Source organism: Coffea arabica, chromosome 8c (assembly GCF_036785885.1).
Source record: "Coffea arabica cultivar ET-39 chromosome 8c, Coffea Arabica ET-39 HiFi, whole genome shotgun sequence".
Taxonomy (NCBI): Eukaryota; Viridiplantae; Streptophyta; class Magnoliopsida; order Gentianales; family Rubiaceae; genus Coffea; species Coffea arabica.
In genome coordinates this window covers 42169776-42182326 of record NC_092325.1, presented here as the reverse complement: position 1 = coordinate 42182326, position 12551 = coordinate 42169776, and the positions used below count along the sequence as shown (strand labels likewise).

The 12551-nt window shown below is 33.3% G+C and overlaps 1 protein-coding gene across 1 annotated transcript; it reads right to left on the bottom strand.

Annotated features, from left to right (window-relative positions):
- Positions 1-2250: 2250 nt before the first annotated feature.
- LOC113707262 (transcription factor KUA1-like) lies at positions 2251-5773 on the bottom strand. Its single transcript, XM_027229496.2, has 3 exons — positions 5146-5773; positions 3426-3634; positions 2251-2979 (listed from the first exon to the last, which is right to left on the bottom strand). The coding sequence occupies exons 1-3, from the start codon at positions 5450-5452 to the stop codon at positions 2482-2484; spliced, it is 1014 nt and encodes a 337-aa protein (XP_027085297.1). The 5' UTR covers positions 5453-5773; the 3' UTR covers positions 2251-2481.
- Between the last annotated feature and the right edge of the window lie 6778 nt (positions 5774-12551).

The window sequence follows — 12551 nt, the reverse complement described above, 5'->3', positions numbered from 1 at the left end:
GTTGCTTCCAATTCCAAACATGACGTCTTTGGAGTAGTAGGATTAATCAACTAAAAATCTAACACTACCAATTAGCCAAAACACCACGAGATTTTAAACAAATTATATTAATTCGTTTTCCGTAACAACCTTGGAGTTTCAAGAAAATATGAGAGTATGAAATATGTGATGAGTGATTGAGTTTTGGTGAATAGATCCCTATTTATAGTTGTAGAATAGGATAGAGGTTACAAACATGTATGCCGCCTTATTTGTCTAGACATACAGTCATATAAGAATTGCATCATTTTAAATATTATCTCTCTATTTTTTATATTTATTAATAAAAAGATAATATTAATGAATATTTCTTTGATTGGCCAGGTTTATAGGGACATATAAAGTGGCACAATTTAAGTGGATAAACCATACATATGTATGGATCAAATAACTCTAAATATTATCTCTTTAATAAAGAAATAATTATTTAGATATTAATCCATAATTTTGTCAAATCATATATACATATGACATGGCATAATTTGATTGGTGGAGGCACCTCAACATTTTCAATTGATCAGGAAACCTCAGCTTGACATGTGGAGAGATGTAATTGGCCGTTTAATAAACAAATTTCCAAATATGCATGACATGTGCAATATTCGAATGAGTAACAATAAATCATATAAATAATTTATAGACTAATAGTAATTTTTAATTCATTAAAATTTTATTGTCTACATTATCTACTACATATTCACATACTACACTATGAATTGTTTATTTATTTATTTTGTTTTAAGTGAGAATTCAAGCTTTATATGGGGCAGGGATAAAGTAATAGGTTTGAGGGTTAAATGGAAATGGATAAATGTTTTCACCTGAATACATTTCACGATTAAAACAACGGGCCTATCTAACGAGTGTCCAATAGATGGATTTCAGGTATTCATATTTTGGAACAGTAATGTTAATTAGGGAAAGATCTAAATGCAAGATAAGATAATAATTATCAGTGTTTCAATATAAAAAAAAGATAATAATTGTTAGTGTAAATTTTAGAGAGTCTATTATGCACCCGTTAGAAAAAGGCCTAAACATTCATAACGGGTCCAATATTTTTGTCATATAAAATGCATACCAAGACTTTTCAACTATGTGAACTGCGCGTATATGTCAAATGGAATTGAATGCAATAAAAAATTCCTTCTTTAGCAAAGAATGTTCAATTTTTGTGCAAAGAATTTGAGTTTCTTATTATAAACAGTTTTTTTTAATACCAAAGCATGGCATGCTTACGTAGCCAATTTCCAACCGCTAGTGTCCGCGCCGCCTGCGTGATGGTTGATAAGTACAAGATATCCATCCTAGTTCGTAAATACTTATAAATACTGTACCCGCCTAATGTATCTTCCTACGTATCATTCAATAAAACTTTTGTATTTCGTACATTTTAAAAGTGTGTTGAAAAATATTCATACTTTTTAAATTTAATTACCCGTATAAAACATATAATAAACTTTCAACGTATTATACTTCACAAATTATAATTTATTTTTTTTTATTTTTAAAATTTGAATAAAGAGAATGATAATACTTACTTTTGGATTATATTATACCGAAAAGTAAACGACGAGCATACAACATGTATCTGTTTGCAGGGCGTCTGTCTGGAACATAAATGTTAAGCCAAGTAGCATTGTAGTAATTGCCTTTCTGTCTGATAATCCATCACCATCTGTGGTGTCCTTGTTCGAACGTCAAATTGTCAGACGAAGGGAACTCTCCAAGCTACTTCCAAGTAAGTGTTTTTATCATAGTTATTATTAAACCCGGGGCCAGACGGGACCAAGTCTTCCAAGCTAAAGGAAAACGATTATGGGGCTGTTAAATAAGGGGCACATCATGCATTCAGTTACTTGAACCACACACAGCAAATTGAAAAGCACAGTAGCCTCGCGAAAGCAGAAGAAATGGTAAACGAACCATCTCCATTTCCATGCATTCTCAGCAGGGCAAGTTTCCAGGAATCACACTTCGTTCATTTACCAATATCTGGTATCTGCTAATCTTTCAAAGAACACTCTAGGATGGCAACACAGTTGGGAAAAGCATCTAATATTTATCATGCTGTGAGGCTACGATAAGCAGAGTGCATTTACTACAAGGCTGTGTGATTAGAGAAAAGCATCAAACCTTCAATTCTTCCTGCCATAAAATAATAACACTCCCAACTGCAAAATATATAAGAGATTGTGGGCGGGAATAAAATGTCACAAAAATGCTAAAGATTTAAATTCAAATAATTTTATAAAGTAGCTAAAGCATACCAAGTAACATTACTGACTACTTAAAACATAATCTAACAGCCCCAGAAACCAACCTTATTATGCTGATCCAACAAATAAGACTAATAAACTTAAACCATGCTAAAAACTAATCCTACGTATAAACAGAAAGCCAACAGGCTCTGAGATATTCTATGCAGAAGACAGTACTTCTCTAGACTGCATGAATAGGACTATGGCTTGAGTTCATGCCTGAAGTGCCAGAAGAAGGATTTGCATGGAAAGCTGACTGCCTCGAACCATCGGCCAATTTTAAAGATAGAGGAGGTCTTCCATCTCCAAGTGAATCCCCTAAGCTAAGTTTCGACATGCCAACCAGCTCATCCACATTAATTGGGCTCTTTGAATGAACTGCTGTTGGTTTGACCACTTCATGGCTCTCTTGTCTTGTTGGCTCTGTGCCATAGCCCGACCACATTGGAAATGCCACTGGGAAAAAAGGAGCAACATAAGTAGGATAGACAACTGGATAAGAGTACTGTGAGCTATCTGGCTTAGGAGGCACAGCTTCAACGTCAATGGAATTTGCAGAATCTACTGATTCAACCTCTTCCTCCATAGCAGCAGCAGGCAATTCATTGTTGCTTTGTGTCTCAGCTTCAGGAGGATTTACAGAGAAGAAATCTCTAGAAACCATGGTAGCATCGGCTGACTACATGTGCAAGGAAAAAAAAATGAAAATTCAACATTCTTATACTCTCCTAGAAACATATAATACAAGTAAAACTACTAGGCTATCATTTCAGTTAAATACATAGGATGCTTTTGTAAGAAAAATTTACAATAGCAGAGTCTCAAAACACTTTCCATGCATTTCTCAGTGAAAGCATGATGTACATATGCTATACACCAAAAAGTGCATCTCTCCAGACCATTTGACCAACCTAACAAGCATCACAACCTAAATATTGTCTAATGCCAATATGAGACTTGCAATACTTTCTAAATATTAATTATTGAAAAGGTAGCAGAAACTCCTCCAGAAGTAATGCTCTCTGACAGAAGATTTTAATAATCCAGGACCACAAGAATTACTGCAATTTTTTAGACAATTTACTTGTGTAATATTCTACTACTAGAGATAAATAATATGCTTACTTCATCAGGCACAATATCAAAGAGGCTGGAGCGTCTTTTTCTCCTTGATACATTACTTTGCCGGATAAAATATTTCTGGGCATGGCTGGCTACCTGGGTAGGTGTTCTAGAAATCACATAATTACGTGCAATCCCACGCCAATCACCTTTACCAAGCTTTTGTAAACCAAGCAGAAACATCCGATGTTCCTCCTCAGTCCATGGAACACCTGCAAATCAAATTGTACAACTAATATGTTAAGTCATCTTCAACCAGTCACACTAGTGATTGTAACAAAGACAAACATGAACAATAACAATTAGATCCCTAGCAAGAAAGCAAACAACTCCTTCAGTCATGCAAAAAATGCAAGTATCCTCGATAAGAGTCATTTCCCCATCTTCCAAGTAGGGGCTATATCCACAATAAAAACATTCACCATTTTCTCCAATGATCTCTGAGCAGGCATTCTCTGTTCTTCAGGATAGCAGAGTTCATTTAACAGTATACTTTTCATCTTCTGTACCCCTTCACCTCTTTGCACGATCATACGTAATACATGCAGTGCACCATACAACTCAATACTTAATGGGATCATCATTAAATGATTATAAAAGAAATTGAAGTTGAAAATTGCTGCAATATTGATACTAGAATCACATCGAGTGGCCGGTGTCCCCAAGCAACTTACATGCAACAAAAAGTATTCAATCTTGAAGTTCAAGTAGCAAGCAAAGCAGCAAAGAGTTTGATTCATCCTAGATTAAAAAAGTTGACCAACTCGAAAACATGAAGTTCACAGATTATAGGTTGACTAACAACAAGACTGACTCCTGAAACGCAATTTGATATCTCCGCAGATAAATTGCTTAGACCAAAGTTAGTATCCAAAACTGCATCAAACTCAAAACAAAAGTCAGTTCAGGGATCTCTTTTACGTTGAAAAATAACAATCTTGCCTGATTTGTGAAAATACATAGAACTCAATGGATATTCTAAGCATGTTGTTTCATTTTTTTTTGTCATTTCAACAATCTTAGACCTATAAAACATCACAATTTATTCAACTTGTCCCTGTAATCAACAATTTGAATATCTCAAGAGCTCCTGAAAATGATCCAACCCACTGTCCTGATTTTTCAGTCTCAGCATAATGTCCCCCATTCTCAACCAAAAGAAATTTTTAATTTTTTTTGCATTCTTAGTCCTTTCCAGGCAGTCAGACAAAAATAACCATTTAAATATGCAAATAGTAAGCCATAAATTTGAAAAGATAAGAACAAAAGAGTTTCTCCAACTTCCTTCTTTGCCATTATCATTCAAGCTCACCAGCAACTTCAAGCTGACTCTTGGGAAAAGATGATAACAGCAAGCAGGACATTCCATACACAAATAAATGCTATTGCATTTGAGCCTAAAATTATCAGCAGTCAGAAGCAAAAAGTTGCCTAGCATTAGTTCCCCGGCTTTCCAATAAGCTTCAAAACCCTCACGCGTATCAAAACCCATAACGCATCAATACAATTGCACAATCTTACAGTTCCAGACAAAATCCGGAAAATCTTTAAATCTCAATAACACAAAATGAAAAGTTACCTAGCATGATAGTCCTTTTTACAAACCAATTGTAATAGAGAAACCAATTACACCGCCGGCACCACCATAGATCCAAATTGGTACGAATATCAAAAGACGAATAAAACAAAAAATCAATAGAAAATAATTGCCAAAAAAAAAAACCTTTCTTTCTTTCGCGGCTGGATGAAGACCCGGCAACAAAATCTTCAGAAGCATAACCATCGGCGGCGGCGGCGGCAGAGGGATGATCAGGGGTGTCGCCCGGAGAATCATGAGCAGCCAATCCATTTTGAGGAGTAGCACTACCACTACCACTACCGCTACTACTATAGTGGGACAAGTTACCCATACTAGCACTCTTTCGGATCAACCCATCAGTTAATCGGACCCCAAATAGCTTCACGCCCCTGTTCGGACACGTCCTAGAATTATGCCCGTTTTGGCTGCAATGTGAACACCTCCTCGTCATCCTCGAAAGACAGTATCTCACTAATTCTTATCCTTATTCACCTGAAATTCGATCAGACCCGGGTCGTATCAGGATACGGAATTTTCCCGGACTACCCAATTCGAAACGCCTATCCTGAGCAGCGAAGTTCGGATTTTTACATGATCTGGGAGATGGGATTTTGATGAAGATAAGCGGGTTCCTTTTGGTTTCTTTTTCTCGGTAAAGATTGATTGAAAGAATGTTTTCTCTGCGTGTTTTAGTGTGTGTTTTTGGTGTAAAGGGAGAAATGGAGAGGGGTGGATACAGATAATGAAATAGATATAGAGAGAGAGAGAGAGAGAGGACAACAAGGCAAGGAGTACAATATAGGAGTGGGGAGAAGATGATGAGGTTATTAAATTTAGGTCAAGAGATAAATAAAAAAGGTTGAAAATGATTTGGCGTGGGAAGGCTTCTGTGGTGGCCTCACAGGAGCCGTTGGTTTAATTTCTACATTTTACGTGAATATATTTTTTAATTATTTTTTATGTATATCAAATTATTACAGTATATTTTTTATAAAAATTTTAAAAAATTGAGATTCATTTTTCTTTCTTTTTTCTTAAGTTATGATAAAGTTTTCTTTTTGTGTTTTCTTTCCTCGTCTTTATTTTGATTATCTTTTGAAAAATCTTTCTATTTATGTTGAGCAATAAAGCTACCCTTAGTTATTGTTGAAAGTGAGGTTAGAGGATAGTGAAACAAGAGAAGAAATGAATGCTGCCTCGATGGACATATTATTTAAATTTTGATAAGGTTATTTGTATTTCATCATTTTTATTGATAATTGACATTTGAAAATAACTCGAATTAGTTGCCCATCTTTTCATTAATATTACGAACAGAAGAAGTAGATATTTTCACACTTCTTTGAATTATTTAGCTTTCTTTTTTCAGACTGTAAGAAAATTATTTATTTTGACTTAGTGAAATTTTTTTTTTTTCCCTCTTAAGGGGCAATGGGATTTAAAAAATAAAGAGAGAAATGAGGGATCGAAATCTAGAATCTCTAAAATTTAGGACTTCAACCTAAGCTTTCGAGCCGGACAACTTATGTACTGATGTACATAGATTCTTTGACTGGATACTGTAGCCTCAGTTTGATAATTTTCGATCTTAATAAATTGTCTGGTCTAGTACCATACCCTTTGCAATAGATACTTCAAATCTAGAGCTAAATCCTTCAAAAAAAGAAAAAAACCTAGAGCTAAATCAAACCAGTTGACAACTTGTCATTTAAAACACTGGAAAAGATAATATATAATAATACATTAATGCCATCCAAGAAAAGGAAAAAAGTCGTTTCATCCTTCCCTTGAACAACAAACAAGCTTTCTTCCACTGTATGCAACAAGTTATCTAAGGCGGCTTGGTTAGGGATCTCCTCTTAATTGTTTATCACTGTACCAATTTCAGATTTTGTCTCGCTCACATCATACGCACAATTTTCAATCAACTTTTTATTTCACATACATTACATCACAAAAAATACTACGGTAATTATTTCAAATAACCTCCTTTCTCAAAAAAAAAAATCTGTTTGAAAATAATGATCTTCCTAAAAACTTTTTTATGCTTGGATGACCATTTCAAACCTCCCCATTTGGCAAGTGAGTTTTTTAGGTATTTGTCTAAAACTTTACTCTAGTTCGCTGTAGGTGTTTTTTAAAAAATTTTTGAAGTGTATTTTTTTTTTTTTGAATATTTTGAAGTGTATAGTTTAAAAATTTTAAAAATTTTTTTGAGATTACTGTAGTTAAAGGTTTTAAAAAACTTGTAGCAGACAAACTTGACAAAAAACTTATATACCAAACAAATTTATTTGGTTTTAGACTCATAAAGTTATTAGAGTTTATTTGATTGAAACAAAATAATTTCGTTGACAATTTGACTAGTAATTATGGTGTCTATGTCTATAACTACAAGAGAAATGTGTGTGGAGTAAAAAGAGAAATGCATACTCTCTTCTTCTTGGAATTCAATTACCTGTCCAAACCCTCACGGGAGACGGCATCTTTAACCCCAGTCAAAGGCCACAATTATATGTCACCATTCGTTTTGGGAGTTACGTTTGAGAACTTGGTCTGCTTTTCTAGCCCACCATCTCACCAAGAATGAGGGAAAGTGATGATACACTTCTGACAATGATATATACTTTTCCATTTTCCTAAACACACTTGAGATATGAACAAATCCATCCCAATCAACTGTAGATTACTTGAACATGAACTCGAAACATTAATGAGCAGACGCTATCAAAATTTCACACGGGTTCAACCCAATGTTTTAAAAACCGGACCGTTAATCGAACCGGTGAAGTGAAAGGGTCGAGGTTCAACCGATCGGACCGGTTCAACCTCGGTTCAATGAATTTTTTTAAAAATAATTTATATAAATATATATGTGCACAAAATAAGACATGTAATGGATAATTTAATACTTTATATGATGAAAAGTTTACTATTTTTGAATAATTTGGATTTTTAAAAATAAATTTTTTAAATTATAAGTTAAAACAAATAAATTTCATCTCAATTTCAATTATATCTACCAAAAAAATCTTAAATATAATCCAAAAAAATCACAATATTTGAAATTATACAAAATTTACGTCTATGAGAATTTAGACATTGTGAACTTAAATTTTAATTTACATTTTGGAATTTAAATTTACAATTTAAAAAAGAAAATTTGGAGTTCGAAGAAAATCAAGAGAATTGAAAATAGAAATGTAAATTTGATAAGAAACAAAAAATTAGATAAAAGTGAGTGGTTGTGGTATTAAATAAATTGGGTTAAAGAAAAATAATTCTTTTTTAACTTTTTTAAATTTAATGGACAAAAACAAAATTAAAATATGGAAGAAAACATAAATAAATTAAAAATAAAGATGTTTGATTAAAAAATGAGTGGCAAAAGAAAAGATGATAGAGAGAGAGTGTGTGTGTGTGTGTGTGTGTTGAAGATTAAAAAGAAAGAGTCATGAAAGGATGATATTTTGTGAAAAAAATAGAACAAAAGAAATATGAGTGTTTGTTTTATATAAATAAGTTATCAAAAAAAACTAATAAGATGTGATAGTGCAACGGTTACTACATTGGTCTTCTATTACAAAGGTCTTGAGTTCGAATCTTGATAACTACATTTTGCAAAAAAAAAAAAAAAAAAAAAAGGAAAACTCAAAAACCGGAAATAACCGATTCAAATCCGGTTCAGCGGTTTAGCGGTCCGACCGGTTTTTGACCGGTTTCTTGACAAAGTCAAACCTGGTATTGAACCGGACCGAAGCCATGGCCGGTTCGCGGTTCAACCGGTCAAACCGGCCGGTCTGGTCCGATTTTCAAAACACTGGTTCAACCCCCGCAAGTTGGGCATTCGAAAATTGTAAGCCCGCTTGCTTCAGATTTTGGATTTGTCTGCAACAACTTTCTTCATACGAGTAAATTTTACATAGATAATGTATACATTATCACCGTTTGATTCATGATATTATGTAAAAATTAAATTTCATATCCAAATTTTACATAATTGTCATTTATCAGCGTAGGAAAAATTAATCCAAATATATATATATATATATATATATATATATATATATATATATATATATTGCAAAATTGACAATAAAAACTTGTGTTGCTCCTAAATCGTTTCAAGACAAACATGGGGAGGTATGATTAAAGTTTTCGTGCAACATGTGAATGTTGTATTACACGGTTTGATTTCCATTTGAATACTTTTGTTGTGCATATAAATTTTGTTAGCAAACACAGACAAAATGTATGCATAGAATTGTGTCTATAAATTTATACTGCTAAATTTTGGAAGAATGTTGAACATGAAGTTGCCTGCCTGCCCCAATACCTATTGATAAGTGATAACGTACGTAGCGCGACTTCCCCAAGGTAGTTGCCTAGGATCACATCTGTTCACGTGCCCACTGCATTGATTCCAATTTGGCCGGATTAAACGTTCGGTTTGTCCGAAGGACGTCCACGACCACGGGACACCCAGTTAAAATATATTTCAGGTATTATATTTTTAAAAAAATAAAATTAATTAAAAAAAGTAAATAAATAAAAAAAGGATAAACAATATTAAATAGAGAAAGTGTATAAATATAATAGAGAATAATAATTATTAATATATATATAATAGAATAAATAAATATTATATGTGTTAACGAGCGTCCTACAAAACACCGATAGAAGAATCCTTAAATATTCCCTTAGGATCGCCTATCCTTCTAGAGTCTAACACTGCATTGGATTTCTTGCTAAAAAGAAAATGACAAGTTATGCAGGAAGAGGTAAATGCATTGATTTAGGAGTAAAGATTTTGACCCTAACAAACAATCAATTATTGGAGAATTCAGTCTTGGGGTTAATGACTATAGTAGTGTTTTTTAAAAGCTTTTACTACATGATAGTAAAAAGGAATCTTCTTGTCCTTCATGTGTCGGATTGGATAGGCATGCAACTGAGGATTACCAATTAATGCGGTCGGATTGGATAAGATAGTGACGCAACATGGTAAAAACAGTAGAGTAACTATCTTTACTATTGTAAATATTGGACGAGTAATTACTACTAATTGATGGCCATTCTATCCCAATGTCTCTGTTTTCTCTTTCTCCTTTCTGTTCTTAGCTATGAGGGGAGTAAAATGTCTACTTTCGATGCACACTTCTTGTTAGGGGAAAAAAAAGAACAGAAAATGATGCTTAAACTAGGCAATATATACAAGTATTTTCGTATGGAAAACTTTGAAAAGTACAAGCAACTTAGCATGGTACAAGTCATTTATAGACTTACAACTCAATAAAAACTTATTGAGCTTACTTTAGCTTATTGCAAAAGATTTTGGACAAAAATGACAAATTCGCTCAAAATTATTTTTCCACCAGACGTCTAATGGGCATTTATTAATACATTTAAATCACACCTAATTTTATTACGCAAATGCACACATTAATAATTATTACCGTCTCTTATATTCATGCACTTCTCCCAATTAACTTTATTTTTTAATAAAAATTTAATACCTAAATCACGTCTCAACAAATGTAATAATCAAGTAAAAACCCGAATTAGACAACTCATTCATTAATAACCAAGTAAAACAGCCTCTCTCGCCACCTTCTCATGTTTTACTATGATGTTTGCTACGACGTCGTGAGCAGTATAGAACACCAACGGATTTATGGTGTAATATTTTGGTTTACATTCCTATGCGACCGTAAACAACACACGCACACACTACTTACCAAAAATATACTGACTTTCAGGCGACACTGAGGATCTTAAGTAATACACACACCACTCACAAATTAATATTTTGGTTTACATGGTCGGTGAGATTTTTGTAATTTTGCGTGGGGCGACCACATGGGTGACGTAACTTACTGAACAAGGTCACCGTATATTCTACAGTGGAACCGAATAAATGATATCTTATCATTTACTTACTTAAAAGGGGATCTTAAAAGCAAAAAAAAAAAACCTTATCACCAACTTTATCCAAGTTCGGAGGCGCAGCCTTTTATCTCCATCCGATTATTATTTATTTGTCGGACCCCACTGGGGATGGTCAAAAGTTGGTGATAATCAACGGATTATATTAGTTCGCAAAGGTTATCCTCAAACTCGAGCATCTATCCTTTTCTTTTTGTTTTTCTTTCTTTCTTGTACAATATATATATAGAGAGAGAGAGAGAGACAATATATCAAGCGAGACTACTATATATTGTGATAACCTTTTTTAATTTTCTTCTACACCCGTATTTGTGAGGGTAAAATGGACTCAATAAAGCTAAAAAGAAACCCTAAAGTTTAACAACTTACTCATTCCTATCTAACAAAAAAAATTTTAATTCATTTATCTAAATGACTACAAGAAAGTACTATAAATTTAGTACTATGCTTTCATGATTTCTAATTTATTATTTTCTATTATTTTTTCAACAAAATGATTTTTGTTAGTATATTTTTATTAGTTGTATGCATATGAGCTATGGCTTAGTCTTTTTTTTTTTTTTTTTTTCCGGAGACGATAAGTCTATTCTATCCTACACTATGGGAGAGGGGGCGGACCTAAGTAGGCCCAGGGATAATCCGGAGGGGACTGAACTACCACCGGACCAGACGGGTGCACAGCACACCTGCCTGGATTTTTTAAAACAAACCACTTGGCTATGACTTAGTCACTAGTAAACTTTTAGGAGGAGGAAAAGATTAACATTCCAAGGCCCAATGCTGAGTTTAAAGTAATTCATACAAATCCTCTTCCAAGACTGTTAGTGGCTAGAGTTTTTGTTTTTTTCCGAGGGATAAGACTTTAATCTAAAACCTCTTATTTACAGTTACTATCACCTTGCCACTCAGTCCAATCTAACCCAACCTTCCTCCATTAGCAGTTAGAGTTAACTTTAATCTTTCCTTAAATAAGGTAAGGTAAATGAGTTATAATATATATATATATTTTACCTTTTCTTTTAGTGTAAATGGGAGATCTCAAACTTGAAATCTTTTACTTATATTCCTTCCCCTATTAATAATGAAACTCAAATCCAACCTCTTATAGATCGTTAACAGCAAAATTTGAATCTAACTTTTTTTTATGCTAGCAAAGAACCTTCCCCATACAAGACAAGATAAACAAAGTCTTGCCAGGAACGAAATAATCAAATAGCAAATAGAAAAAATATTCTTTATATTTTGTAATAAAAAGTTTGGTGAGTTTAGTTTTGATCACAATCACGGATTAGAACATGTCCCGGAGAGGTTTTTGACTATTTTACTAGCTTCCTTCCAAGTTTCATAAATTTCGCTGACTTCTCCAATTAGAAATGTTGAGACCCAATACTCATATCAATTAGGAAAAGATGACTTTATTATTAGCCTCACAACTTTTCAGATGGTACACAATTATTGCTGGCATAATTAGTGAAATCATACTTAACCATTATTAATTGAATTTAACTATAATTATAAAATATTAAATTATTTAGTTGTTCCACTTTGGGCAATTGTATTTGTTCTGCCCTTTAATACAGACTTTGTTGGATATTCACCTTTTT

Coding starts and splice junctions, on each gene's coding strand:
- LOC113707262 (XM_027229496.2), bottom strand. CDS start 5,452: ATGACGAGGAGGTGTTCACATTGCAGCCAAAACGGGCATAATTCTAGG. Junction 3,635..5,145: donor CAGCCGCGAAAGAAAGAAAG/GTTTTTTTTTTT, acceptor TTTGATTTGCAG/GTGTTCCATGGACTGAGGAG. Junction 2,980..3,425: donor TTGATATTGTGCCTGATGAA/GTAAGCATATTA, acceptor TTGCACATGTAG/TCAGCCGATGCTACCATGGT.